Genomic DNA, 23,180 nt, shown 5'->3' with positions numbered 1-23,180 from the left:
GCAAATGGCCTTGAAGGTTCTCCGCTACGGCAGTAGTAATGGGTGTTGTGGACCTGCCAGTGCCACGGTCGAAAAAATTGCGAGTCTTATTTTGGTAGAAATCCTGCCACACATTGCAATTGTGTGCTGCGTTTATAACATATAATGTATAATGGGTGGCTGTCGAGTCGACTTTGCTCCGGCACGCATGCCGAACGTCATTGACTGGTATGACAGGTTCATGTCTGATGTCCAGAAACTTAGCATCACAATAACAGCCATAGAAGCCAAATAAACTCACTCCGCATTAAACTCCTTCAACAACTTTTCCACAACCGCCCGCTTGTTCTTCGTATAAGATACTGTGACTTTTATCAGTCCAACGTCCTGCCGCTCAAGAAGCAAATCGATGATCGCATTCGTCAGCGCACTGGTGAATTCCTGAGGATTTTTGCCGTGGACGTCTGGGTGGGACCCGTGGGTCTTTGTTCGTGGTAAAGACAGCCTGAGTAAGCAAGACAGTGCGAGATCTATGGAACATGAACGTACCAGCAAAAATAATTCTTGAAATTCTTGCTTTCACGGCACTCAGACGAGCCTGAATCTCAGAAGGGCACTGATCATCAGAAGAGTCCATTATCTCCCGTTTGCGTGATTCCTCGAGTCAGGCTACTTCTTTAAGTAGGAAGGCATGACGGTGGGTTTCAGCCTCTTCTTGGGCAGGAGTGAGATGCGTCGGCACTGGTTTGGGGCCAGAGTCTGGAGGTAAAGCTTTGGCTTAGTTCAAATTGCCTTAGTGGACACACATACCTGCATCTTGGGTATCATTGCCTGCGACTTGGGTATCACCGTTTGCGAGGTTGGCATCTTTGCATGTGGCTTGGCCGACCGCTCCCTGATTACCCTCTCCATCTTGTTCACTCTTTTCTTGCTCTTGATTAGCCTTCCCTTTCTCTCGAGCACCCTCCTCTCGGTTCGGGCTATCCGCACCTCGGGCATGATCCCCAGCGTTTGAAGTCTGAATGTTCTCTAATTTGGTACCTTCATCGGAGTCTTGTCCACCCACATCACCCACATCTCCGATATTTGTGTTTGTAATTGCCTCTTCTTCTTCCCTTTCCCCTTTCGCATCACCCTTGGCAGCTGGCGACTTGGCAACAGCATCCTGACCTTTAGAACCCCCCATAACCTGTTCGCCTGGTCGCTTCCCATCATCAATGCCTGCACCAAAATTCGCCCCACGCGGGTGCACAGGCGACTCGAATTCTTTGAATGGTGATGGTGGATCGTCATCAATATCAAGACCGTGATCTAAGGGATTAAACACCCCCGTGGTAGATTCATTACGCGCTCCTGCATATGGGAAAATTGGGTCTGGTTCGGTAGATGGAGATTTGAGGCTTGGCATAGGACCCCTGCTGACCACCGATACTGAAACCGACTCCAAAGACAGGCTGCACACATCTGGGAGAATTTTTGTTGCAGTCTCGAATGAAAGGTAAGCACAGTTCTCTATTTTTATTTTTCAGCCACTAACTTTCAGGCATCAGCACCGGTCATTCACTCATGATAAACTAAACATAGGATGGTCGTAGTACACCTAAACTCTCTTGCGCGGTAGGCTATCATGAACCATACTTGGACGTGAGCCGGTACCTCCCTTTGCGACGCCCAAAGTTGATGTATCACAAAACAAACATGGTTTTTGCACTTGGTAAGACCGATGATGAGCCTAGTTTTCACACCATGCCAACGCAGCCTCACGCAGTGCATATTCAGGGGAAATAACATACCGTATAAATTGGATCAAGACTCCACGCAGTCCTTTTCTCATAGTTTCCCTGCGTGTCCCAACATCATCTACATAAACACGTTTGTCTCATTCAATCTCACTAGTAATATGTTGACTTTGCCTTGCTTCACGGTTGCTCTCGCTCTCACATCCTCCATCTTCGGTGTTACTATTCCTGCAGTACCCTCTCGCCGCTCCGAGCAGCTTTGGGAGGGTTTGGAACACGAAGAAGTAGACCTAAGAGGTCTAACACCCTCTCGCCGCTCTGGGGAGCTTTGGTTGGGAGCAGAACATGAAGAGGTAGACGCGTCTAGCACTCTTGCACTGATATGAGGAAGGAGGTTTTCCCTTACATTGATGTTTGAGGTCAGTTCCTGCGCGAGCCTCACGAATCTAGTCCTGAAGTACTTCCTACAGTTATAACATGTCGTCCGTGGTTTGGTATCGGTTGATCACGAGCGAGGGGCTCCGTGCTGTTGTATATACAGCATGTGGGCAGCATGGTTCGACGGACAGGCTTCTGTTGACATTTCCGGCAACCCTCGTATAATTTTTTGTCACTTTCATTCTACAGTTGCGAGTACCCTATACTTATATCTATACTAGTATTGACATGGAACAAGAACGGACGAACTAGACGACGAGACTATTTACATAATATAACTGTATGTAAATCCGAACTGTCGCAGGTACTTTTGGGCCTCGTTGGCATGGATAGAATTCTCCATCATGGTTTTGAATGATCATGACTTAAATATGGTTTGATTTGTATATGTATCGTGTATCTGCTACGCAATTCGGAGTGCTGAAGCATTGAAACCTCGTGTGATCTCTTGATCGATGGCAAAGATATCTGAATTAAAGTTTGAAAGAAATTTCTCCAAGCTGGAGTACTTCAAGTTGAAGAGTCGTGGTCGAAATGGCAGTATGTTCAGACTCAGTCAGAAGCTCCTGCCTTATATATAGTAGAATTCTTGCTCACAAACAAAGCACGATAGTCCTGCTTTCCATACAGTCATGCATTCGGTAATACACCTCACATTTCAACCTCATTGAGCACTATTCTATTCAACATCCCTTGTAACTTGTTCTACATAAAAATTCGATCCTGCAAAGTGGTTGCCTTGTGTACAGTGTCGTGAGTCAACACGCGAAACAAGGCTTACTAGTAATCATCATAGGTTCAGAGTCCCTGCGTACATCAAATGGTGAGTTGGACATGATCATATTTGGTATGAAATAAAGCTCACACGCCCAGTTACTACTAGTGGACTGGCTTTTTGCCTGGGTCCGGTTCTGGAGACTCCTCCTGCATACATTGTATGGTGAGTTTGACATGATCAGATTTGGTGTGAAATAAAGCTTACACGCCCAGTTACTACTACTGGCTTCTTGCCTGGGTCCGGTTCTGGAGACTTTTCCTACGTATATGTTATGGTGAGTTTTACACGTTTGGTGCGAAGCAAGGCTTACGGGCGCAGGTACTAAATAATTGGCCTATGCATATTGTAAGCTCAAGGTGAGATCTGACGCGAAGCCAGGCTTACTCGGGTCATGATAATGCCACGCTTGTCAATGGGAGCAGCATGGCGAGCAGCCTGCAGACATTGTATAACAATATGATAAAATTTGACGCGATGCGAGGCTTACTGGCACTCCAGCGTTGACAAGGGCCGTCAGGCCGAGGAGAACAACGAACGCAGTAGAGAGGTGGATAAACATGATGGTGAGTTGATTTCACTTGTAGAGAGGTTGTTGGCAATTGACAGGCTTGTTGATGCTGTCTGTTTTATACTCCACAGAAGACGACGTCAAGGACACATGATAGTACTAGTGATGAAACTGTTCAATGGTATTTGTCCAAAGGAATCAGATGTCGAAGCATAATGCATGTTCCGGGTCGATCCGACGATTGAATACTGTTCAGATTGCTGTAGGGATGCAAGATTCGTGACAGAGCCGGACCCTGAACACATTGCGGACTTTGCACTTTTGTTTCGATCAAGAAGCCTCGACTTCCAATTCAAATTTAGTGGGGAGGAGGCTTTACATTGTTCCTATCTGTCCTACCATGACTCACTGTCCAGCTGACTGAGGTCACGGTAATAGAAGTCATTAACAACTGCCGTTCCACCAGTCATAGCAGTGCACGACAAACGTTCAATGAGCGGTAGTATTACTTACCATCCCAGCGGGCATTAGTTACTAACCTTGTGTAATGTATGCAATCTACATATGCCGGCTCATCACATAGGCGTCGAGTAACATGTAGCGCTGCGAAGATTGTACGCTGGACAGCAAGCCCTGCAGAATGAAATAAATAATTTGAAATTGGCCTTGAAGGTTGCAAAATGACGTCCCCGCTACGGCAGTAATGATGGGATTTGTGGTGCCACGGTCGAAACAAAACTCCGCCGAGTCTTATTGCCAAATTATTTGGTGGAAAATGCACTCCTGTCCTACATTGCAATGTGTTGCGTCCTCAATTATAATGTATAATGGGTGGCTGTCGAGTCGACTTTGGTCCGGCACGCATGCCGACCGTCGTTGATTGGTATAATTTTTAACAGACAGGTTCATGTCTGATGGCCAGAAAGGTCCAGAGGGGTTCATTGCACGAGAAACTCCAAGTCAACCAAAAGATGATACACATGCGCCTCACTAAGCCTCTGGCTTACTTATGTTATGGTTAACGTTCATGAATACTCGGTAACAAAGTGTTGACAAGTCTGACAATCGGTGCCAAGAAGTAGTTATATACACAATACAGGAAGCCAGCTACGAACATCTACGTATACCCAATATTAATCGCATCATAACACCCATCTCCCTTCAGCTTGCAACCCGGATGCCCACACTTTCTGCCAATCTGGATGAAGACAAGATAGACAAGTCGTTGTAGTACAAAAGTGCACCGGATGATCGGACACCTCGGCATCAACATCTTTCAACAAAAAATAATCCTCTTCAGCATCTTTGGACCCTTGTATCTCGGCGGGTACGCGGCGGCCCCTGAGCATGGAACCAGGGAGCGTCAACAGTTCCGCGTGTAATTTCAGTCCCATACTAGATTCGTATATATTGAACGGAAGCTTGACTTGGGGGAAAACCAAAGAGGCTCTTTCGAGTCTCCCGAAAGAATCCCACGGAACGTACTCCATCCACAGAGACTTTGAGATCCAACACCGCGGCTAGACCGACAAAGGACGTGTGAAGTCATCCTCATCGGGAGGGATGGCGATAAGGTGGGTGATGGATGCCAGGAAGGCTGATCCTGAGGCAAGCCTTGCCATGTCCCATGAATCACAGATGATCCTCGATAACGTTAATGTTTTTATGTTCCACGGAAGTGGCAAACATCCACGGTCTATGTTGTCGTCCATACGGCTCCATGCGAGCTCTACACAGAATGCCAGGAGGTCTAGACACGAGAACTCGATCGCTAGTGACGATGCGCCCAGGAGTATTGGAGCGATGAGCTCAAGGTCTGACACAGGCTCAGAGGTAAAGCGGCTGTACACGTGAGCGTCTGAGGGACGCCCACCCCAACGCTCTCCAAACCAGATGTTGCGTATGTAAGGCGTGTACTCGAAACGGAGAGCAGGATATGTGTGAGCGTATTCGTTCTGCATATGTAGAGCACGCAAGAAAGCTGGCATGTTACGAAAATCCAGTAATACCGTGTGCAACATTATAGGCAGTGCAACGTGCCTAGAAGCGCGGAAGACGAGACAAAGTTCACGAGCGGTCGAGTACAGATTCATCAGCTCATATTCCTCGTCTTGAGTAAAAGTGGGTTTTGCAGCATATTGTATGATGATGGCGACGATCTCGGCAGGAAGGTCGTTAAATGAAGCTCGGTAGTCTCCATGGTAGCTGAGTGATATGGAAAACCGGTCTGAACGAGCCCTCATTTAACACCTCGTGAACAATGGCAGAAGAAGTTGAACAGCAGTGGCCCGAGCCGTGTTAAAATATGTGTGGGTCCACAAGCTATGACAGTCCATACCAGAGTTGTTGTTCCATTTAGTCGCATAATGTGGTCTGGCTCTGTGGAAGTACTGGTTGTCACTCGATGCAAATGTGGGACGAACCCACGTACACGAACTCATTCAGCGCATGGCACAACTCTTACATAGTAGTCGATTTTCGAGTTGGACTACTCCAGAGCAAATTCTATTGCTGCTTGATTAACGGAGCAACTGCGAAATCCTATTAATAAAAGAACACCCCCTACCAACAGCATCACTGGAACGATGAATCCACCCCGTTCGATTGACACATGGCTTGTATGTATCGTCACTGACTCCCAAGGAGGGAGGATTCTGGAGCGAGAGAGTTTGAGGGGTAGCAGAATGTTTGGTTTTTCAATGTGCGCCCAAATAAAGTCTATGGTTCTCCGACGTACGATTCACTATGCATCGACCCTCGCACGCATGCCTTATTCTGTGATACTTCTGCCTCGATCAGAGGTCCCAATGAGTAGAGCAGGCGCTGCTGAGGATTGTTGAGTCTCATCGTACTCAAGCGGACAGCTGAGAAGAAACAGAAAAAATGTGTTGATTTCGTACTAGAAAACGATTATGATCCACATTATCAGCCCGAATATCAAACATACGCAGTGATATCCCAAGAGCAATAGTCAGCATCCCAGCATGCGGGCAGCTAGCAATGTTTTTCTTTTCCTGCGAGCCATGAGTTTCAGATGGTTCGAGGCGCGCTTAACGTGGGAAGAATAGAATTTGGGGAGCAGGTAGAACACGAACTAGTAGAGTATGTGGCCATGGCAGAGATACATAACCTAGTCTGCGGGCGTCGTCCTCACAAGTACAGAAAACCTTTAAATTATGCCATATATAAAACATTGATGATCAAATCCATTTTCTTGTCGAGCGCTGGTCAGCTGAGTTTCAACTGTTGGCAGCGCCATTTGAAAAGTTAGAAAAGAAGTAAATGCAATGCATTTATTTTCAAATACCGATTCAATGCACCTTCACGAATCCATGATTCAATCATCATAATAACTTAGGTAGAGTACCGTATTACATGTGCGATACAACAAATATAATTACTTCACCGCCATTGAGAGCGCATCGAGATTCAACAACATCAAGTACTGAGGGAGGGTATCGTTGTCGGGGGTATCGTATGTTGTACAATCTCAATTACACCGTTATCACACACTGACCCTCGGCATGGTCAGAGATTGAGAAATTGTTCCTGCCGCACCATCAGCATCAGCATCACAAGCAGTTAAAGAAAGAAACCAAGATAAGCCAATAAACTCACTCCGTAACAAACTCCTTCAATGGCTTATCCAGCGTTTTATACCTGTTCTTCGATACAAGCACCGGAACTTCGATCGGATCAGCATCCTCGCGTTTAAGAAGGACATCAACGATCGCATCCGTCAGGTCGCTGAAGATTTCTGGGACAGTTTTGTTGGCAGTGGTGACTTTTACAGTGGACGATGAGTATTTGGGTGGGTCTTTGTTCATGGTAAGCATAAGTAGCGGCAACTAGATGGAAGATAATGGAATGTGAACGCACCAGCGAAGACCGTCCTTGAAATTCTTTCTTTTATGACACTCAGGCGGGCCTGAATCTTGGAAAGACCCCGTGCATCAGAGGAGCCCAATTTCTCCCGTGATTCCTCGAGTCGGGCCACTTCCTTGCGTAAGAAGGCATTGCGGTAAGTTTCAGCCTTTTCTTGGGCGGGAGTGAGACCCGCTGGCTCTGGTTTGGAGGTAAAGCTTTGGCTTAGTTCAAATTACTTGAATGGACACACATACCTGTATCTTGGGTATCATCGCCTGCGACTTGGGTATCACCGCTTGCGAGGTTGGCATCTTTGCATGTGGCTTGGCCGACCGCTCCCTGATTACCCTCCCCATCTTGTTCATTCTTTTCTTGCTCTTGATTAGCCTTCCCTTTCTCTCGAGCACCTTCCTCTCGGTTCGGGCTATCCGCACCTCGGGCGTGGTCCCCAGCGTTTGAAGTCTGAACGTTCTCTTTGGTACCCTCACCAGAGTCTTGTCCACCCACATCATCCACATCTCCGATATTTGTGTTTGTAATTGCCTCTTCACCTTCCCCTTCTCCTTTCGCATCACCCTCGGCAGCTGGCGGCTCGGCAACAGCACCCTGACCTTGAGAACCCCCCGTGACCTGTTCGCCTGATCGCTTCCCATCATCAATGCCTGCACCAAAATTCGGCCCACGCGGATGCACAGGCGACTCGAATTCTTTGAATGGCGGCGGCGGATCATAAATATCGGCACCGTTGGTATCTAAGGGATTGAACACTCCCGTGGTAGATTCATTACGCGCTCCCACATCTGGGAAAATTGGGTCTGGTTCGGTAGATGGAGATTTGAGGCCTGGCATAGGACGAATTGGGTTCGCAGGGTCGTAATCGGTATGGTTGCGGACGGAAGTGGATGTAAGACCTGGGCTTGTACACCTCGATTTGGATGTGGGCATCGGTGTATGGGTCCTGGAGAGAGGTGCAGGTGTAGGGGTCTTGGATGGAAGTGCAGGTGCGGGTGTGGTGAGGGGCGCTGGTGTTGGCGGTTTGGTGATGGGCGCTGGCGTTGGCGGTTTAGTGGGTGGCGCTGGCGTTGGCGTTTTGGTGACGGGCGCTGGCGTTGGCGGTTTAGTGGGTGGCGCTGGCGTTGGCGTTTTGGCGATGGGCGCTGGCGTTGGCGGCTTGATCTGGGGTGTCGAAGCGGGCGCTAGGTCTGGGGGAGTAGCGGGGGTCTTGGACTGGGAGAGTGGCGCACTCAAACCAAGCGCTGAGCTCATGTGCATACCGTCACTGCCAGAATGTTGAGGCATCTGCCCGTCTGCCTGTATGGCACCGCCGATTCCAGTAGCACCATCAGACAGGATATTCTGTTCAGGATGACGAAGCATCGAATGTTCCCATTTGTTGCTGACCTGGTGTCCTGTAGAATTCGGCCGGTTACCGAAGGTAGGCCTATTTTGTGCCGACACCCCCGCCGAGGTCGCCCGTTGATGAGGTGGCGTGCGTGATCTCCCAATATCAGGGCCTCGATCACTACCAACTTCCCTGACGCCGGTGCCAGTGTTTTGGTTCGATATGCCCCAGCCAAGGGTGGATGATAGATTCCTTAGACGGGAAGCAGGACGTGATTCTAGTGGTGGAACTGGCGGTGCATGGATAGAGAGATCGATCTCAGAATCTGAGATGGGAGGGAGACCTTCAATATATGAGCGGGGGGTAGGGGAGATGATTTCGGATGCAAATGTTATTCCGACTGCAGCTACAGGTGGAGTTAAGTCGAGCACGCTGAGGTCTGCACCCTGTTCCTGCTCTTGTTCTTGCATGTGGGACGGCACGGCAGTGTGTACCCGGTCGTCATCTTGAATCGGTATAGCCTGGTCGTGCCTTGAAGGATCATAATCAGACGTATTAGAGAGAAGAGACGAGCGAGGAGAGGGTGTGTCTGGGTTGAAAGAAGGAGAAAATTCAGGGTCGACATCAATGTGAATGAGGGCTGGGGAGGGTCCTAGAACAACTTCACGCGTAAGAGTGTTCATCACGGAAGAGGTTACTCGGCTGGAGGGCGAGTTTAATGTTGAGCGTCTCTGCAGGATCGGAGCTGGGGAAGCTGGCGGGGCAGCACGCGTGCTCGATACAATGCTGGATGATGGAGGACTAGACAAAAGATCCGGTACACGATTTGAAATAGATATGTTTGGGACTTGTATATCATTTTCAATCCTCCATCGTGGCATGGATCTCCTCATAGCTCTGACATCTTTCCTTAGCGCCCTGTATACATGCCTCAGCCCTGTCTCTCGCAACACGCTGGGCGCTATGTCAGCAAGGAGGAGCCCAACGAGTGTCCATGCGCCAGTGAGGGCAAAACGAACTAGCGAGTTCGTGAGCAAAAAGTCGATAACGAACCGAGTCGCAAGGGCAAGATAAGCATCATTGGGATTTCGCGGATTTTTATGGAGGAAATGTGAGAGCACAAAACCTTCCCAGAGCCCAACGAGTGTACCTTGAATAACAATGATTACTAGATGGGCCATGTTAACAGTAACAAGACGCACCAGTAAGCCTATAATCACTGTCAGTCAGGATGTCGATGACGGCGCGTAGGGCGAGCCCAACACCGATGGCGATAATATTGTCCATGTTATCACATACGTAGTGGATGATGACGAGCCCGATTAGCGTAGTGGACCTTGCAGCTGTTTAATTTGTGATCGAGCAACGATCGGATCGCGACTCGAGGCTTCAATATTTCAATATTTCAATATCAATTATCGCACGGACCTACTATGTGTGCAAACAAGAACAAATTACATGACGACTTGCCACTCGCATGTTGTCACAATCCGCAACAGAATCATCAATTTGCTTCTACCGTGCCCTAGCAAATCCTTCCATCGACAGACTCTCTGGTACAGGGCCACCGCAATCATACGTTTTGTCCTCCGTGACAACTATTTCGATCTCCCCACCCACTCTAAACGTATCATAGAAATCAACGTAACATCTGCTTTTCGCAGGCACTCCATTGATCGTCACATTTTTCACATACGCAGGCACACCATCGGGTATCGGATACGCCACAGACGCAGCAGAGTAGTTGGTAACAGTTACTGTAGTGCTGGTGTTGAGGTAGGCATTGTGGATAGTATATTTTGGCGTGAAGGGCGAGACAATAAGGTAATGCGTCGTTGAGGGAACTGCACCCGAGTTAATTGTATGGATGGGTGAACGAATGAGGAGCATACCTGGGTACAATCCTAAGAGATGAAACCCGAGGAGTGTTGCCATTGCGGCCTGATCGTCGTTTCCAGGAAGACCCGCAGTTTCTGGATCTAATTCAGCATCACTCCATACTAGCTAGCTTCTCCAATCTTACCGATGTTGAAGTTATTCATGACAACATCACGGACACGGTCCACAGAACGCCAAGGTTGGTTGGCATAGTGGTATCCGATAGGTGTCTGCTCTACAGGTCAGCACTGCTTCAACCGTGTATATAAGATAGTAACCTGGAAAGAAGGCTCGTTGCCTGCTAGGTAATATCCTTCCTGGATGTCACAAAGTAAATATTAGTCAGGACGACCCGTAGGATGAACCTACGTCAAAGAAATGGTCGAGTCGATTCGTGAACGTTGCATTTCCTCCCATGAGCTCAACCAAGTATCCCGTATCGTGCGGTGCATACCTGTCATTGTCCCTCGTAAGGCATCTAGCACATCTTGACGCAAGAACCGAGAAACTCACCAGCTATACTCCCACGATGATGATTCATAGAACCCGCTCTGATTATCCTCCTGAAGCGAGCACTCTTGAGTGCTCCTGGTGTCCTTCGGCGAGCAGTCGACAGGGTCGGTGTTATAGAAGGTTCCATTGGAGAATCTTTTCTGCATGAACCCTGCGATGACAGCATCAGGATTCACGTCCCCATCACTACATTGACCCAACAAACCTTGGTATCCATCACTGTACACAGTTGCATCCCAGACATTGCGGTACCACTGTAAAGTTTGCGATCAGTGATTTTTGACGCCACTATTCGCTCACATATGATCGGTTCGTGTAATATTCAACATCATCCGTTTTGCCAAGCACTTGTGCCACCTGACGAATACCGAAGTCCTGGAATGCATACTAGAATGCATACAGCCGGGTCATGAGATCGTAACGCCAGCATTGATCACGGAGCATTCACCTCAAGAGTTCTACTTCCCTCCCTGGTCTGTCTACCGGTGCTCCCAGTGTCTAGAACAGCAAAGGGTACATAAGAAAATTGCCTGCAATTCTAATTCAGCGCTCATATCTAATACGCTATTAACGAAGTCACGTACTTGTACACATTCACCTGCCTGCCCATTGTATTCCATTCAGGCGGATTCACCTGCCCGTCCGCGACAAGCGCGGCATACAAGTCGTCGAGGTTGATTCCCAGCGCTTGCGCCTCATTGTGATAGTTCACCGCAAACTGTGCGACGATGCTGTCACCGCTTGACCCGCCCTGTGTCCACCCAGGAAGATTGTTCGCGCGGCATTCCGGCATCCAGCCGAGTTTACGCCAGCCATCGATGTAGTTATCCACGATTTGTGCGAATTCGACTGGGGAGTGAAGAGTCATGAAGGGGTAAAATGTTCGGAACTACGTATATGGGTGAGTCAAATTCTGATATCACATCATTGCTGCTCACCGTGTCCCAGCTACAGTAAAGAGAGTCGAAGTAGAATGATGTCGTGTTCGCAAACGCGCCTTGAGTTTCTAGAGTAGCATTATTCTGCAAAAACACGGTTAGTTCAACTTCATTATGATGGTTCACACCTACAGGAGTTAATGACGCTCGGTACAGCGATGAATACAGCATCTCCGTCACATTAGGGGGCGTATTTACAACATCGATTTCGATCTTGCTGAGCTTCTCTTGCCAAAGAGCTTTGGATGCCTTCTGGATTTCCTCAAAGGAACTTGTACCAATTTCCTCCTCGGCATTGGCACAGGCCTGGTCCGTCGATACGAATGAAATACCCACACGAAGGATCACTTCCTCTGTGTTATCTTCATATGAGAAGAGTGCACCTGATTGATAGGGTGTACCGCCTATCAAGTTCTGAGAGAGATTGAGATGGGTCTGACCAAGTCCTTTTGCGTCGAGACCGTACCTGATAAGCGTATTGTTAGTTAAATTATGACAGCAGTGCGCAGTGCTCACTTATCACCCGTCCAGACGCCATATTCACTCAGTTTCTGAGTTCCGCTGTTCAAGAGATCATAACAAGCAAATGCCTGGTAGTGGTACGAGCCGGGACCGAAGCTAACGCACAATCAAGCTGATTTACCACATCACTGACTCAAAGGACATTCAATGCCCACCTGGATCCGTAGTGACCGCCAATTGTGATACGACCATTTTCTGGGTCAATATCAAGGGTCCCGCCTGCAAATGACGCCGGCAAGTCATTGGCTAGGTCGAGTACAAAGTACGGTTTCGAGCCCGCTGGGAATGCGAAGCGTTCTATCCCAGCACGACGCGTCGATGTAGCTTCCATCTTGATATCATTATCTAAAGTCAGCGAAAAGTAGCCTGGGTACGCATCTGTTGCGCTCATTTCAGCTTCTAGGACTTCCATACAACACAAGACGCCATACCATCACTATCGTTCTTCCTGTACCTCTCACGCGCCTCCAGTGTGGTCGTGCACGTGTCAAATCCTGAAGGACAAAGAAGGGGCATGACCTCGAAATTACCATACGTCCCGAGGGATGACCCCGTGCCACTGTCATGCAGGGGACTGATTCCGTGAGCTTTCTGGGATGGATCCGAGATGTACCCTACGGGCGATTCATCACGCATTGTAACGGAAGCGTGCACGACCTGCAGAACAACTTACCCGCTGGCGCGTAACCCGTGAAGTCGGTAGTGAATTTGACCTGGAGATAGGCATGTGCGTTGTTGTCACGGTGATGTTTGAGTTGAGACGTACCATTCCGAAGGGCACTGACGCGCCTGGACTGCATAGCAGGCATCGTTCAACGACTTACGACGCGTCATGGAGGGAACCTACCAAACATCCCCATAATTGGTATAATCTGGGAAATAGCTGTCAGTACACGTGAACTTCTGCCGAAAGAAAACCGATCTACCAGTTCCGATGAAAGGATTCACGAAAGCAGTGTAGTCGATATCCGTGGATCTGTTAGATGCCTGCGCAGCTGCTATAGCAGCACTGATACGTGCTTGAACTTCTGGCGATGGCTGAGCATAGGTCGTGCCAATACACACCGCAGCAGCAGATGCTAGTAGCCAACCAACCATGATCACACCCGTAGTTCGCTTCGTGTTGTGGTGATTAACTAACGCTATATAACAGCGCTTAAGTAGATCTTCCAAAAAATTTATATACTTTCATTTAATGACCGAACACTGTCGGACAACGGCATCAGTACATGATGGACAACACTACACCTTACGTGCCATCGCGTGCAAGTCGGTGAGGCTGAATCATACCCGTGACGTAGGTCCGAAGGTAAGGTATCGTTATGGCCACGCCACGTAAAATACGTGATGTACATATGGAGATGAAAAGTACACACATCAGTCTGCGAGTACGGGGGCGCATTCAATGTCGGGACTTCGCCGGCGTTGAACGGAAATGAAGCCGTCACCACGGGTTTGCCACGCGTCGTGGCGAATACCTCATGCTTGTCCGAGGTCTGAGGCCAAAACTTATTAACAGATTAACAAAGCGCTGAAATATAAACCCACAAAGGTCACGGTAAGCCTTGGCTCTCAACCTGTTTGCGGGCAATGCGTTCGAGTTCGTTACAAATGAGGTCGAGGCCTATACCATCGCCATTCCAATAAAATTTCTCTTCCTCCGAAAGCTTCGACAGAACATATTCTGCTACATCACCAGGACCTCTACCAATGCCAATACGAAATCGATGAAAATGGGTTTCGCCTCCGAGTGCAGATATGATGCTGCGTACACCATTGTGTCCATTGGCAGAACCACCTATTTTTGGAGACAAAGCCTTCGGTTTATGAGATAGTGAATCGTGGATAACGACCATTGCATCTGAGGCTTTGACAGAATTGCGGAGAGCTCCCGCCACTGATGGACCGGTGATATTCATGAGGGGCTCTGGCCGAGTGTTTAAAGCCATTGAGAAATTAGAACAGTTAAATCACTAACTTGGTTTCAGGAGTGTCAGAGATACAGCAGTTTGGCCTAGCATGACCTTTGAACGTCCAGTCATGCCCCCCATCGTCCTGTCAGTGGACATATGTATGTGAAATCTTGCAGCTAAGGCGTCAATTATGAGATGTCCGATGCTGCGGTTCCAGTCAGTCTTTCGCGTCAGATGACAACTGTGAGTAATGAGAACCTACCTATGGCGGGTCTGGGGAAATGGAAGGTTACCCAGACCTACAACAAGCAGTTGGGGAAGTCCTGAAGCGACGGTCATCCTGCGAAATTTGTTGGGTACGTGTTGGGTATTGGTGTATTTAGCTATAATGAAGGTCAATGAGAAGAATCGAGTTTTAGTAAGCCTTCAAGAGCTCCTTGACGAGTCATCGTAGCTGGCAGCTGCAGCCGGTGCACTCGAATTGAACGTGACCGTCTATTACCAAGTGTGTCCCAAATTTAGCAATAGGTGTGACAAAAGCCAGAAAGGCAATTATGCCGACAAGATACCATATTTAGAAGCGTTTCGGAGGATGTATACTAATTCCGACGTCCTCACTTCTGACGGTCTACAGATAGGCGAGGCTCTTGTTTGTTCTTCCGTCTTCCGTTTTCAGTTTTCCATCTTTTATCTTCCATCTCATTTTTATACGATGTCGTCGACTGCGACGGAGGCAAATATTGAACTCCGTTCTCGTCACAGACGTCGCTTTTCCACAAATGATCCACAGCGTAACCTCCGCCTGGCTATCTGCCAGCGCCTGCCTCATTCACTTGAGGCACTCGACCTCTCGTCTAACTCAGCCAAAGAGACTTTTGCTGCTCTTCGGTACCTCGTCCTATCGTATTTAGAAGACATTGAGATGCGATTGGCCAAACTCGAATCTCCAATTACTGACCTTCATCTCGCTGAGGCTTTGAAGAATAAGGGTGGTTATTCTGTCGAAGAAGCCAGACAGTGGGCTAAAGATGCTCTCGAGATGCTCCGTAGTATTCGAACGGATGTTTGCTCTCACTTCCCGGACCTCCATCTTCCAGACATATCTCCAGTGAAGTCTCATCTCCCCGAACTCCCCGATGTCCCTTCCCTGAGCAACGTGCGCTCGCGTCTACCTGATATTCCGAGCGTCCGTCCACATATGGCAGCCCTAGCTCCAAGCGATATCATATCGCTTTTAGAACATGCCTACTCCCGCTTTTCCGACTTTGACTTTTGTGGTTTTCTGCCAACTCTCTCCGCTCGCTTCCAGTCCTTCCATGCGCACCTACGATCGTTTGATCCTCGCTCTAGTGAGCTTCCATCTCTCCCGGGAAATTCTCACATATCCGGCCTCATTGATTCCATCATGTCCTCCGAACTCATCACTGAACTATCTGATGATGTCACTGAAGCAGAGGCCATCATAGAAGTGGCAGCAAAGGACATTGCTCGTGCAGTAAAACGATCATTACAAGGATCGCGACTAATTGAGTATGTCGACCTTCCGCCAAAATGGCGAAACAACCCCTTTGTCCTTGGAGGTTATCGGTATGTGACAAATCCTTTCCCTCTTTGCAACACGTTCATTCGTGCATCAGGTTCATCCCCCTAGAAAAGTGGCCGCTTATTATTATGTCACTGTTCGCTGTACACAATGAAACTCGTATGTTATATTTCTTTTAAATATTGTTACATGCTGACTATCACAAAGTGAACATACACACACATCTCATCCCATTCATTCTTTGGCTCATTAACTTGATATCCATATTTAACGCATCAAATATCGTAGACGCTCCGGAGGTGGCATTTATTTCATTTGCTCTCTTGTGCCTTTTCAGCAGTGTGGTCTGGCATACCATGGCCGGCTGTGCGCATCCTCAGGGCATGGAGCTTTGTGCACGGATAGATTATGTAGGTATTGGATGGTGAGTACAATTCAACGCTTCTTGAATTTACTGAATCATTCACATCCCACCAGGCTTATCAGCGCCTCAGTTGGCACCGTCGTATATTATGGCTTCCAGAATTGTCATCCGGAAGTGGGAAACGCATTCCTTGTTTGTTGCTTGATGACTGGGATTGCAGGGAACGCATTCCCATTCTTTAAATGGTTCGATCAGGCCGAATATAAAGTGATGACGTTTTTCGTTCTTTAAATTTCTTACTGACTTAATTCCTTCAGCACTGTCGCATTGCTTTCTTTCTGTCCCTTGCATTTACCGCCGCCGCCCCGATGACAGCCCTCGCATACCTCCAATCGCCTGCGCAGATGTTCGCTTTCGTTTGTGAGTCCCTTCTTCTACCATACTGTAGAACATCCCCCGTATTGATAAAATTTTCTAGACCCCGTCTGGCCCTCCATCACATCGTACCTCATTGGCCTTGTCTTCTACGTAACACATATCCCGGAACGCTTCCTTTCCAAGCGGTACTCTCACTGGCTGGACTGGTGTGGTGGCGGTTCTCACGCAATCTGGCACATTTTTATCGTCATTGCTATCGGCCAACACCGTGCTGCGATGGCAGAGCTCCGACGCGGCGTTGAGTGTCATGCTGTATCGTGACGCTGATTTTTTTTTAATTGGGCTGAATGCATTTAGAGGAGCATTACTGATCTGTGACTGTTTGCTACCATCTAAGCGTAAGTAGGGATCAATCGTTCCGTCCTTAGGTATGTTAGATATATATACAAGAACACCCCTTCGGTCGGCTCTTCGACAATATAAATATTCTATTTACAATAAATACAGTACTAGCATTGTCCCTGCAAATAGACAGCGTCTCCGAGTCTTACTCTCGACCACGCTGTGTACAATTGACCGTGAGCGTTGAAGAGATCAGTCAATCACGGTTCGCGCTCACGTCACACCCAGATATCCATTGAATGTAATTGCATATGTGGGTCGCAGGAGAGGTTGTCTTTGATTCACTGTCCATGACAAACGGTTTGTATGGAATGCGGGGCATGCAGTGGCTTTCGAATGTATCGAGTTGAACGTTGAGGAAGCGACGATGCAGCGCAACGACGCGCACAGGCCGCGGCCAATGGCATTGGGGTCAAGCTACGCCTCTAGGTTCATGAACGTTCTGGTGTGAGGCGTGCTTCCACCAGCCAGCCCCCACTTGCTACCGTTTCACATATGCAATTCATCGGAGGTGGAAGGTTCACCCAATTATGTGTGAACCAAGGGAGAGAAGGGATTTTCTTCGTACGGTCGGTACCGTACATCGTGCGACTTGGTACATTCAAAGTTTTGGAAAAACCATTCCCGAATTTTAAACCAATGCACTTCCCCCCGTCCGAGCTAATGTTTAAAAGGGCCCTACTACCAATTTCATCTAGCATAAAACAACGCATTTTAACCAGCGAGCTTTAGCCGATGATATCATTCAGTATCATGAGCAGTTCGTATGATAGAACACAAGAATTACACACCAAACGATGTCGAACGATGAAAGCATTGAAAGAGATATCAACTGTAACGAATAATCAGAATACGATGGAAATAACAAAATTTCGCACTTCCCTACCCGTCTAGCTGAAAAACAGTGGAGGTGAACTTGATCTTCCGAGGTCTTCCAGATGATTGATCCTTGGGATGTCTGAGAGCGAAAAGAGCATGTCGGGATGTGAGACACCCTCTTGAAAGATGACATCCTGTGGTGCTCAGCATGTTCTATACGTTTAGAGTTTTCCCCGGAAGATGGTGGTTCTGGGTATGAACTAAGGGGCGACAGAGCAGTAGGTGCCGTGTATGTTGACTGAACTCGAACATCGACCACGCTGGTTGGTACTGAAGGAAAAGTCGGTCGCGGAAGCTTTGTCACGGTATATTCATAGATAGCTTGAGGCAGGTTCGGTACACCTCCGCGGATGACTCTGACTGTCCATCATACTTCATATCAAGTATCAAAGATGTACCAGCCAACATACACGTAGATTCAGAGGGCGTGAATTACGACAAAATGCGCCCCAAGAACCCTTGAATACCGACTCATGGACAAACTTGTAGCGTCAAGAGTCGCAGTGGCATCCGGATCTGTGCGCCACAGGTTAACTGAGCCCTCCTTCGACTCTTCCCGCCATGGTACCTACTGTGATGAGTGATGTTGTTCAGGCCGGCTCCTTCTCTGCTTATAGCGAGCTCCCTAGTGTCTTTCGATGATATTGAGATTACATTGGGATCAGGTAGCGTCAACGGTCGTGATGTAAGTGATGAAGTGCATGACCCTGCACCTGGAACGTATAAAATAACATCCTTTGACAAGAATACAGTGAGTATGAGGACTCGCGGTGTGAGCCACGACTCACTAGTTTGAAAGATATGCATAATCGTATGCCTTGGATCCAGCCATTCCAAAAAACGTCGACAAAATTGCGGCGTTGAATACTGGGTGATCATCTCTGCTGCTCTCTGCCGGTATCAAAATCGTGGTGGCCTAAATCATATATGACGACATGGTCAGATGAACCGGGTGAGGTAACCGTTGTATCCGTAGGATGTAACAGCCTTCTGCGAGTAGTAGAAAGTGACTTCGCTGCAGCGTTTGGAAAGGAAGAAATTGTGGGGGGTGAGCTGAGATGGAGAGAACAAGTGTGCCCGGGTGTTCATTAAGATGATGACTTGCTAGATATTCGGACGTCAATATATATTTCAATCCTGGAGAAAAATAAGATAGAAAATGTGTGATACTAGACTACTAGTAAGTCTTTCTGTTCAGTGACGAATTCATGACACCCGGCATCGCGGCACACCTTCCTAATGCGTGAAATTATATAATTTATATTCCACTCTGACTCGGACGCCTAGCAACAATAATATTTGTCGATGCTACTCGAAGTCTCCATCGAACTGGCTGTTGAAACGTTGAAGTTCGAACTTACAAGGCAGGTAAGTTAATTACCGCTTAGACATCTTACCCCCATCGTATCAGTTATCAGCGCAAACCAATGAGCCATCATGGAAACTTCAAACCTAATTATTGGGAAGATTCGCTGATGACTCCATTGATGGACCGCCAGAATTGCTGTTTCGCCTGCTCTGCTGATGATGTGGCTGGAAGGCCTGTCCTATGAAGGTAAGTATTCCTGGCCGATTGCAAATTATACCTAGAACATCGTCCTCATGTTGGATACAATAGCCACCGATCCGCAAGCCGGCGGTTATTCGTGCATGAAATGCACCCGATGTTGTATGTTATCGATGGACTGCCACTGCCAGACTTTGAAATTTTGTCTGCAGGTGTGTCAAGGATCTACAAATGTGTCAGTCTGTGAAGGACAATCGCTACCAAAGTCCGGTTTAAGCCAAGTCACCGACGCATGTGCATCTTCATATCACCGTGGCCAGCTCACTATAAAGCCCCATGAAAATACTTGCGCCAACCGACATTCATCCGATTTACATCCTAACTCCCACTCAAACTTCACGCAGCAATCATGACGAAACCTCCGCGGGGCACCTATGTCATCGTTAACCGGGTTCTCTCTCCAACTGACGAAAGGCTTGCGATCACGTTCAACGGTCCAGAACAGCCTTTGACCGTGAATACCAGGACCGATTTTTCTAACCAGCGTGTATGTCCTCCACGTCGTCTTATGTGTACTGCTTGGATACATATCACATTTGAAGTGGATCGTTCAGGATTACGACCAGAACACCAAATCCTTGGTTCCTGTCGATGCTACTGCCCTCCAAGTTGCTTGGGGTGCCGACTGCGCGACAGTACTTCCAGCACATAATTATGTATGGACCATTAGAGAAACCGACTCAGGGTACACGTGAGTTCCACCTCGTTCTTTGTGTTTCATTTCATGAACAAGTCGAATTACTTATCAACCGAATCCTCCAGTATTCAAGATGGTGGAGTAACTGTGTTTTGGGGAGTTGCGAATGCAGTCAACAATGCTACGGTAAGGTTCATAGGCTAACGTGGATTTGTCGTTGCTGAGAATTTAGCAGGTCACCATCGGAACCGGTACCGGTGACGAAAAGCAGAGGTGGTTTTTCGAAAGAGTGCTGTAGACCTTGAAACAAGTTGAAATGAGTAGCCACATCGGTAAATGGCGTTGTTTCTCGAGAACCATCAATGTATTAGTATTATGACCGCTTAGGCTGTGAATTAGGACGCGTATAATAATTGTAGGTCATGTTCCCCAGCTAAACTGACTTTATGTCGACGCCTCAGCGGGAAGTCACCTGACCTCGATGTGCGTCCCGATCGGGCGGATCCAAGTCTCTGAGCGAACAACAAGCGTGACGTTCAAGTTCACACCTCCGCTGCGTCGACCATTAATATTAATACTCACCCCGTGCATTCCGTCGGTTTAGCTTTTCTTTTCTTTTCGCCACTTCACTGACAAAGGTGGCTGACCGCCCGTCGGAGCCATTTATTACTTGAGCTTACCATTTTGTTCTGATACATCAAAACTAATTCCATCAGTTGTTGGTTGGTTGAGTGTTCATCGCCGTCAGCACTTAACAATAAGTGGCTCCGGAAGTACTGTACTGAGTACCGAGTGCGCCTCCTAGTATTGTCTAAGCGCAGTTCCAAAATTGTGGCCCACTTCTCGTCTAACGCAGTCGATGTCTATTCTCTCGTCAAATGTAGATCAGAATTGAAATATATAGTGTATATTTGATCATTTAACATAACTATTGTATCTCAGAGCGCGTGATAACATGTCCTTTAGAATCTAACAATATATCAGCCCATGCCCACATATTTAACATTTTTCATCCAATTTGTATATTCACCATTTGATCGCGACTAATGTTGAGCATTTTCCGACTCTGGTCTTATATTTTCAGTGTGAACACAGCTGCAGCTCAAAGTTGTGGATAGTCTCTGAATTAATATTTGAGTACTATTGTTGAGCTGTGTGTCACGTTGTTGTATTTGCCACTGCCGGACTTGGAAATTTTGTCTGCGGTGTGTACACTGAATGTTTCAGCCTGTGAAGGACAATTGTCGCTGCCAAAGTCCGGTTCAAGCCAACCGACGCATATGCGTCTTCAGATCACTGTGGCCAGCTTACTATAAAGCCTCATGAAAATGCTTGCCAGTGCACCAACCGACATTCGTCCAATTTACATCCCAACTCCCACTCAGACTTCACGCAGCAATCATGACGCAACCTTTCGAGCCGGGCACCTATGTCATCGTTAACAGGGTTCCCTGTCCAACCAACGAAACGCTTGCGATCACCTACAACGGTCCAGATCAGCCTTTGACCGTGAATATCAGGACCGATTCTTCTCGCCAGCGTGTATGTGCTCCACGTTTTATGTGTACTGTTTCGATACATATCGCATTTGAAGTGGATCGTTCAGGATTACAGACACATAGACATAGAGAACGCCAAATCCTTGGTTCCTGTGGATGCTACTGACTTCCAAGCTGTTTGGGATGCCGACTTGGTGCAAACAGCTCAGAAATATAATTTTGTATGGATCATTCAACGAACCAACTCAGGATACACGTGAGTTCCACCTCGTTCTTTGTGTTTCATTTCATAAACGAGTCGAATTATTTATCAACCGAATCATCCAGTATTCAGGATGATATAGGAACTGCGTTTTGGGGAGCTGTGGATGCAGTCGACAATGCTCCGGTAAGGTTCATAAGCCAACGTAGATTTACCGTTGCTGAGAACTTAGCAGCTCGTCGTTGGATCCGACACCGGTGACGAAAAGCACAGGTGGTCTTTCGAAAGAGTGCTGTAGACATTGGAACAAGTTGAAATGAGTAACTACATCAGTGAATGGCATTGTTTCTCGAGAACCCAATCGATGTGTCAGTATTTAGAGTGAACACTTTGGCGTTCAAAATCTGGTCGTGGTAGTATGTCGTTCATTTGTTTATCAGGTGTATGTAGCGCTAATATCTATTTTTTTTCAAGCACTCTGATTCAAAGATTTGTTTTTGTAGAATATATGAATAAGTCCATCAGTGAACTGGTGCAGAAATGGGAAAGGTATATATGACATTATATAGTAGATAATCACAAGAACCTCCATAATTATGCTATCGAGGATCACATTGTTATGTTTGGCCATATAAAGGAAAGGATATTCCCTGATTTTCCTACAAAATTTTACGATTGGAAAAAGGTTCGAACATATCTCGAACTCAAGGTATAAGTGAAAGTGGGACAAAAGCCGACAGTCAAACTAGATGAATCAACAATGCCACATCAGAAGGAGGGACTACCGTGTCGAAGCTAAGAGTGAAGGTTAGTAACTTGGAGAGGATGAGAATATGATCTCCTGAGGGAGCGACCATAAATTTCGCGACCTGCGTCGAACATCAGCACCCTCTTGTGAGATGTCTGATGTCAGGGGGGAGGCTCACGGTCCTGAAGCTAAGAGCGAACATCAGTAAGTTGTAAAGGATGAAGACGTGATCTCCTGAGGGGGCAACAATAAGTTTCGCGGCCTGCGTCGAACATCAACACCCTCTTGTGAGATGCCCGATGTCAGAAGGGAGGTCCACGGTCCCGAAGCTAAGAGCAAAGGTTAGTAAGTTGTAAAGGATGAAGACGTGATCTCCCGAGGGGGCAACAATAAGTTTCGCGACCTGCGTCGAACATCAACACCCTCTTGTGAGGTGCCTGATGTCAGAAGGGAGGTCCACGGTCCCGAAGCTAAGAGCGAAGGTTAGTAAGTTGCAGAGTATGAAGACATGATGTCCAGAGGGGGCAACAATAAGTTTTGCGACCT

General features: G+C 47.5%; 10 protein-coding genes across 10 annotated transcripts; 4 read left to right on the top strand and 6 right to left on the bottom strand.

Moving 5' to 3' along the window:
* Positions 1–643: 643 nt before the first annotated feature.
* On the bottom strand, positions 644–1,387 carry F5147DRAFT_780258 (uncharacterized protein; the record flags this gene model as incomplete). Its single annotated transcript, XM_041442430.1, has 2 exons — positions 644–756; positions 790–1,387. The coding sequence occupies 2 exons, from the start codon at positions 1,385–1,387 to the stop codon at positions 644–646; spliced, it is 711 nt and encodes a 236-aa protein (XP_041286264.1).
* A 1,648-nt stretch (positions 1,388–3,035) lies between these two features.
* Positions 3,036–3,493, bottom strand: F5147DRAFT_780257 (uncharacterized protein; the record flags this gene model as incomplete). Its single annotated transcript, XM_041442429.1, has 5 exons — positions 3,036–3,080; positions 3,139–3,192; positions 3,245–3,268; positions 3,319–3,369; positions 3,422–3,493. 5 exons carry the CDS (start codon positions 3,491–3,493, stop codon positions 3,036–3,038), a joined length of 246 nt encoding a protein of 81 aa, XP_041286263.1.
* A 1,046-nt stretch (positions 3,494–4,539) lies between these two features.
* F5147DRAFT_840950 (uncharacterized protein) lies at positions 4,540–5,685 on the bottom strand (the record flags this gene model as incomplete). The annotated part of the gene is made up of 1 exon (XM_041444339.1): positions 4,540–5,685. The coding sequence occupies one exon, from the start codon at positions 5,683–5,685 to the stop codon at positions 4,963–4,965; it is 723 nt and encodes a 240-aa protein (XP_041286262.1). The 3' UTR covers positions 4,540–4,962.
* Positions 5,686–9,631: 3,946 nt separating this feature from the next.
* F5147DRAFT_535817 (uncharacterized protein) lies at positions 9,632–9,938 on the bottom strand (the record flags this gene model as incomplete). The annotated part of the gene is made up of 2 exons (XM_041430151.1): positions 9,632–9,801; positions 9,854–9,938. Coding segments are annotated over 2 exons (255 nt in total), but the record flags the coding sequence as incomplete, so codon positions are not given.
* A 220-nt stretch (positions 9,939–10,158) lies between these two features.
* F5147DRAFT_840948 (glycoside hydrolase family 92 protein) lies at positions 10,159–13,600 on the bottom strand (the record flags this gene model as incomplete). Its single annotated transcript, XM_041444338.1, has 19 exons — positions 10,159–10,495; positions 10,544–10,624; positions 10,675–10,759; positions 10,808–10,846; positions 10,899–10,983; positions 11,043–11,193; positions 11,248–11,296; positions 11,343–11,429; positions 11,491–11,572; positions 11,627–11,931; positions 11,981–12,064; positions 12,113–12,446; positions 12,497–12,598; positions 12,658–12,880; positions 12,934–13,116; positions 13,176–13,215; positions 13,269–13,296; positions 13,350–13,374; positions 13,429–13,600. 19 exons carry the CDS (start codon positions 13,598–13,600, stop codon positions 10,167–10,169), a joined length of 2,484 nt encoding a protein of 827 aa, XP_041286260.1. The 3' UTR covers positions 10,159–10,166.
* Positions 13,601–13,629: 29 nt separating this feature from the next.
* Positions 13,630–14,909, bottom strand: F5147DRAFT_755477 (peptidyl-tRNA hydrolase). Its single transcript, XM_041440331.1, has 4 exons — positions 14,678–14,909; positions 14,481–14,620; positions 14,051–14,429; positions 13,630–13,998 (listed from the first exon to the last, which is right to left on the bottom strand). The coding sequence occupies exons 1-3, from the start codon at positions 14,752–14,754 to the stop codon at positions 14,056–14,058; spliced, it is 591 nt and encodes a 196-aa protein (XP_041286259.1). The 5' UTR covers positions 14,755–14,909; the 3' UTR covers positions 13,630–13,998; positions 14,051–14,055.
* A 151-nt stretch (positions 14,910–15,060) lies between these two features.
* Positions 15,061–17,277, top strand: F5147DRAFT_26058 (hemolysin-III related-domain-containing protein). The gene is made up of 6 exons (XM_041428901.1): positions 15,061–16,002; positions 16,053–16,117; positions 16,166–16,382; positions 16,436–16,589; positions 16,640–16,742; positions 16,801–17,277. The coding sequence occupies exons 1-6, from the start codon at positions 15,128–15,130 to the stop codon at positions 17,019–17,021; spliced, it is 1,635 nt and encodes a 544-aa protein (XP_041286258.1). The 5' UTR covers positions 15,061–15,127; the 3' UTR covers positions 17,022–17,277.
* Positions 17,278–18,187: 910 nt separating this feature from the next.
* On the top strand, positions 18,188–19,147 carry F5147DRAFT_724513 (uncharacterized protein). Its single transcript, XM_041439056.1, has 4 exons — positions 18,188–18,341; positions 18,392–18,497; positions 18,550–18,716; positions 18,770–19,147. The coding sequence occupies exons 3-4, from the start codon at positions 18,565–18,567 to the stop codon at positions 18,843–18,845; spliced, it is 228 nt and encodes a 75-aa protein (XP_041286257.1). The 5' UTR covers positions 18,188–18,341; positions 18,392–18,497; positions 18,550–18,564; the 3' UTR covers positions 18,846–19,147.
* Positions 19,148–19,660: 513 nt separating this feature from the next.
* Positions 19,661–20,532, top strand: F5147DRAFT_25996 (uncharacterized protein). Its single transcript, XM_041428899.1, has 4 exons — positions 19,661–20,035; positions 20,091–20,239; positions 20,311–20,371; positions 20,421–20,532. The coding sequence occupies exons 1-4, from the start codon at positions 19,898–19,900 to the stop codon at positions 20,481–20,483; spliced, it is 411 nt and encodes a 136-aa protein (XP_041286256.1). The 5' UTR covers positions 19,661–19,897; the 3' UTR covers positions 20,484–20,532.
* An 807-nt stretch (positions 20,533–21,339) lies between these two features.
* On the top strand, positions 21,340–22,197 carry F5147DRAFT_724507 (uncharacterized protein). Its single transcript, XM_041439055.1, is given in 5 exon segments — positions 21,340–21,380; positions 21,396–21,727; positions 21,780–21,940; positions 22,012–22,072; positions 22,122–22,197. 4 exon segments carry the CDS (start codon positions 21,587–21,589, stop codon positions 22,182–22,184), a joined length of 426 nt encoding a protein of 141 aa, XP_041286255.1. The 5' UTR covers positions 21,340–21,380; positions 21,396–21,586; the 3' UTR covers positions 22,185–22,197.
* Positions 22,198–23,180: the final 983 nt, after the last annotated feature.

This window comes from Suillus discolor (genome assembly GCF_016758755.1).
Source record: "Suillus discolor strain FC423 chromosome Unknown F5147scaffold_102, whole genome shotgun sequence".
Taxonomy (NCBI): Eukaryota; Fungi; Basidiomycota; class Agaricomycetes; order Boletales; family Suillaceae; genus Suillus; species Suillus discolor.
Note: the sequence above shows the minus strand (reverse complement) of the source record. Positions and strands in the feature narration are given on the sequence as shown.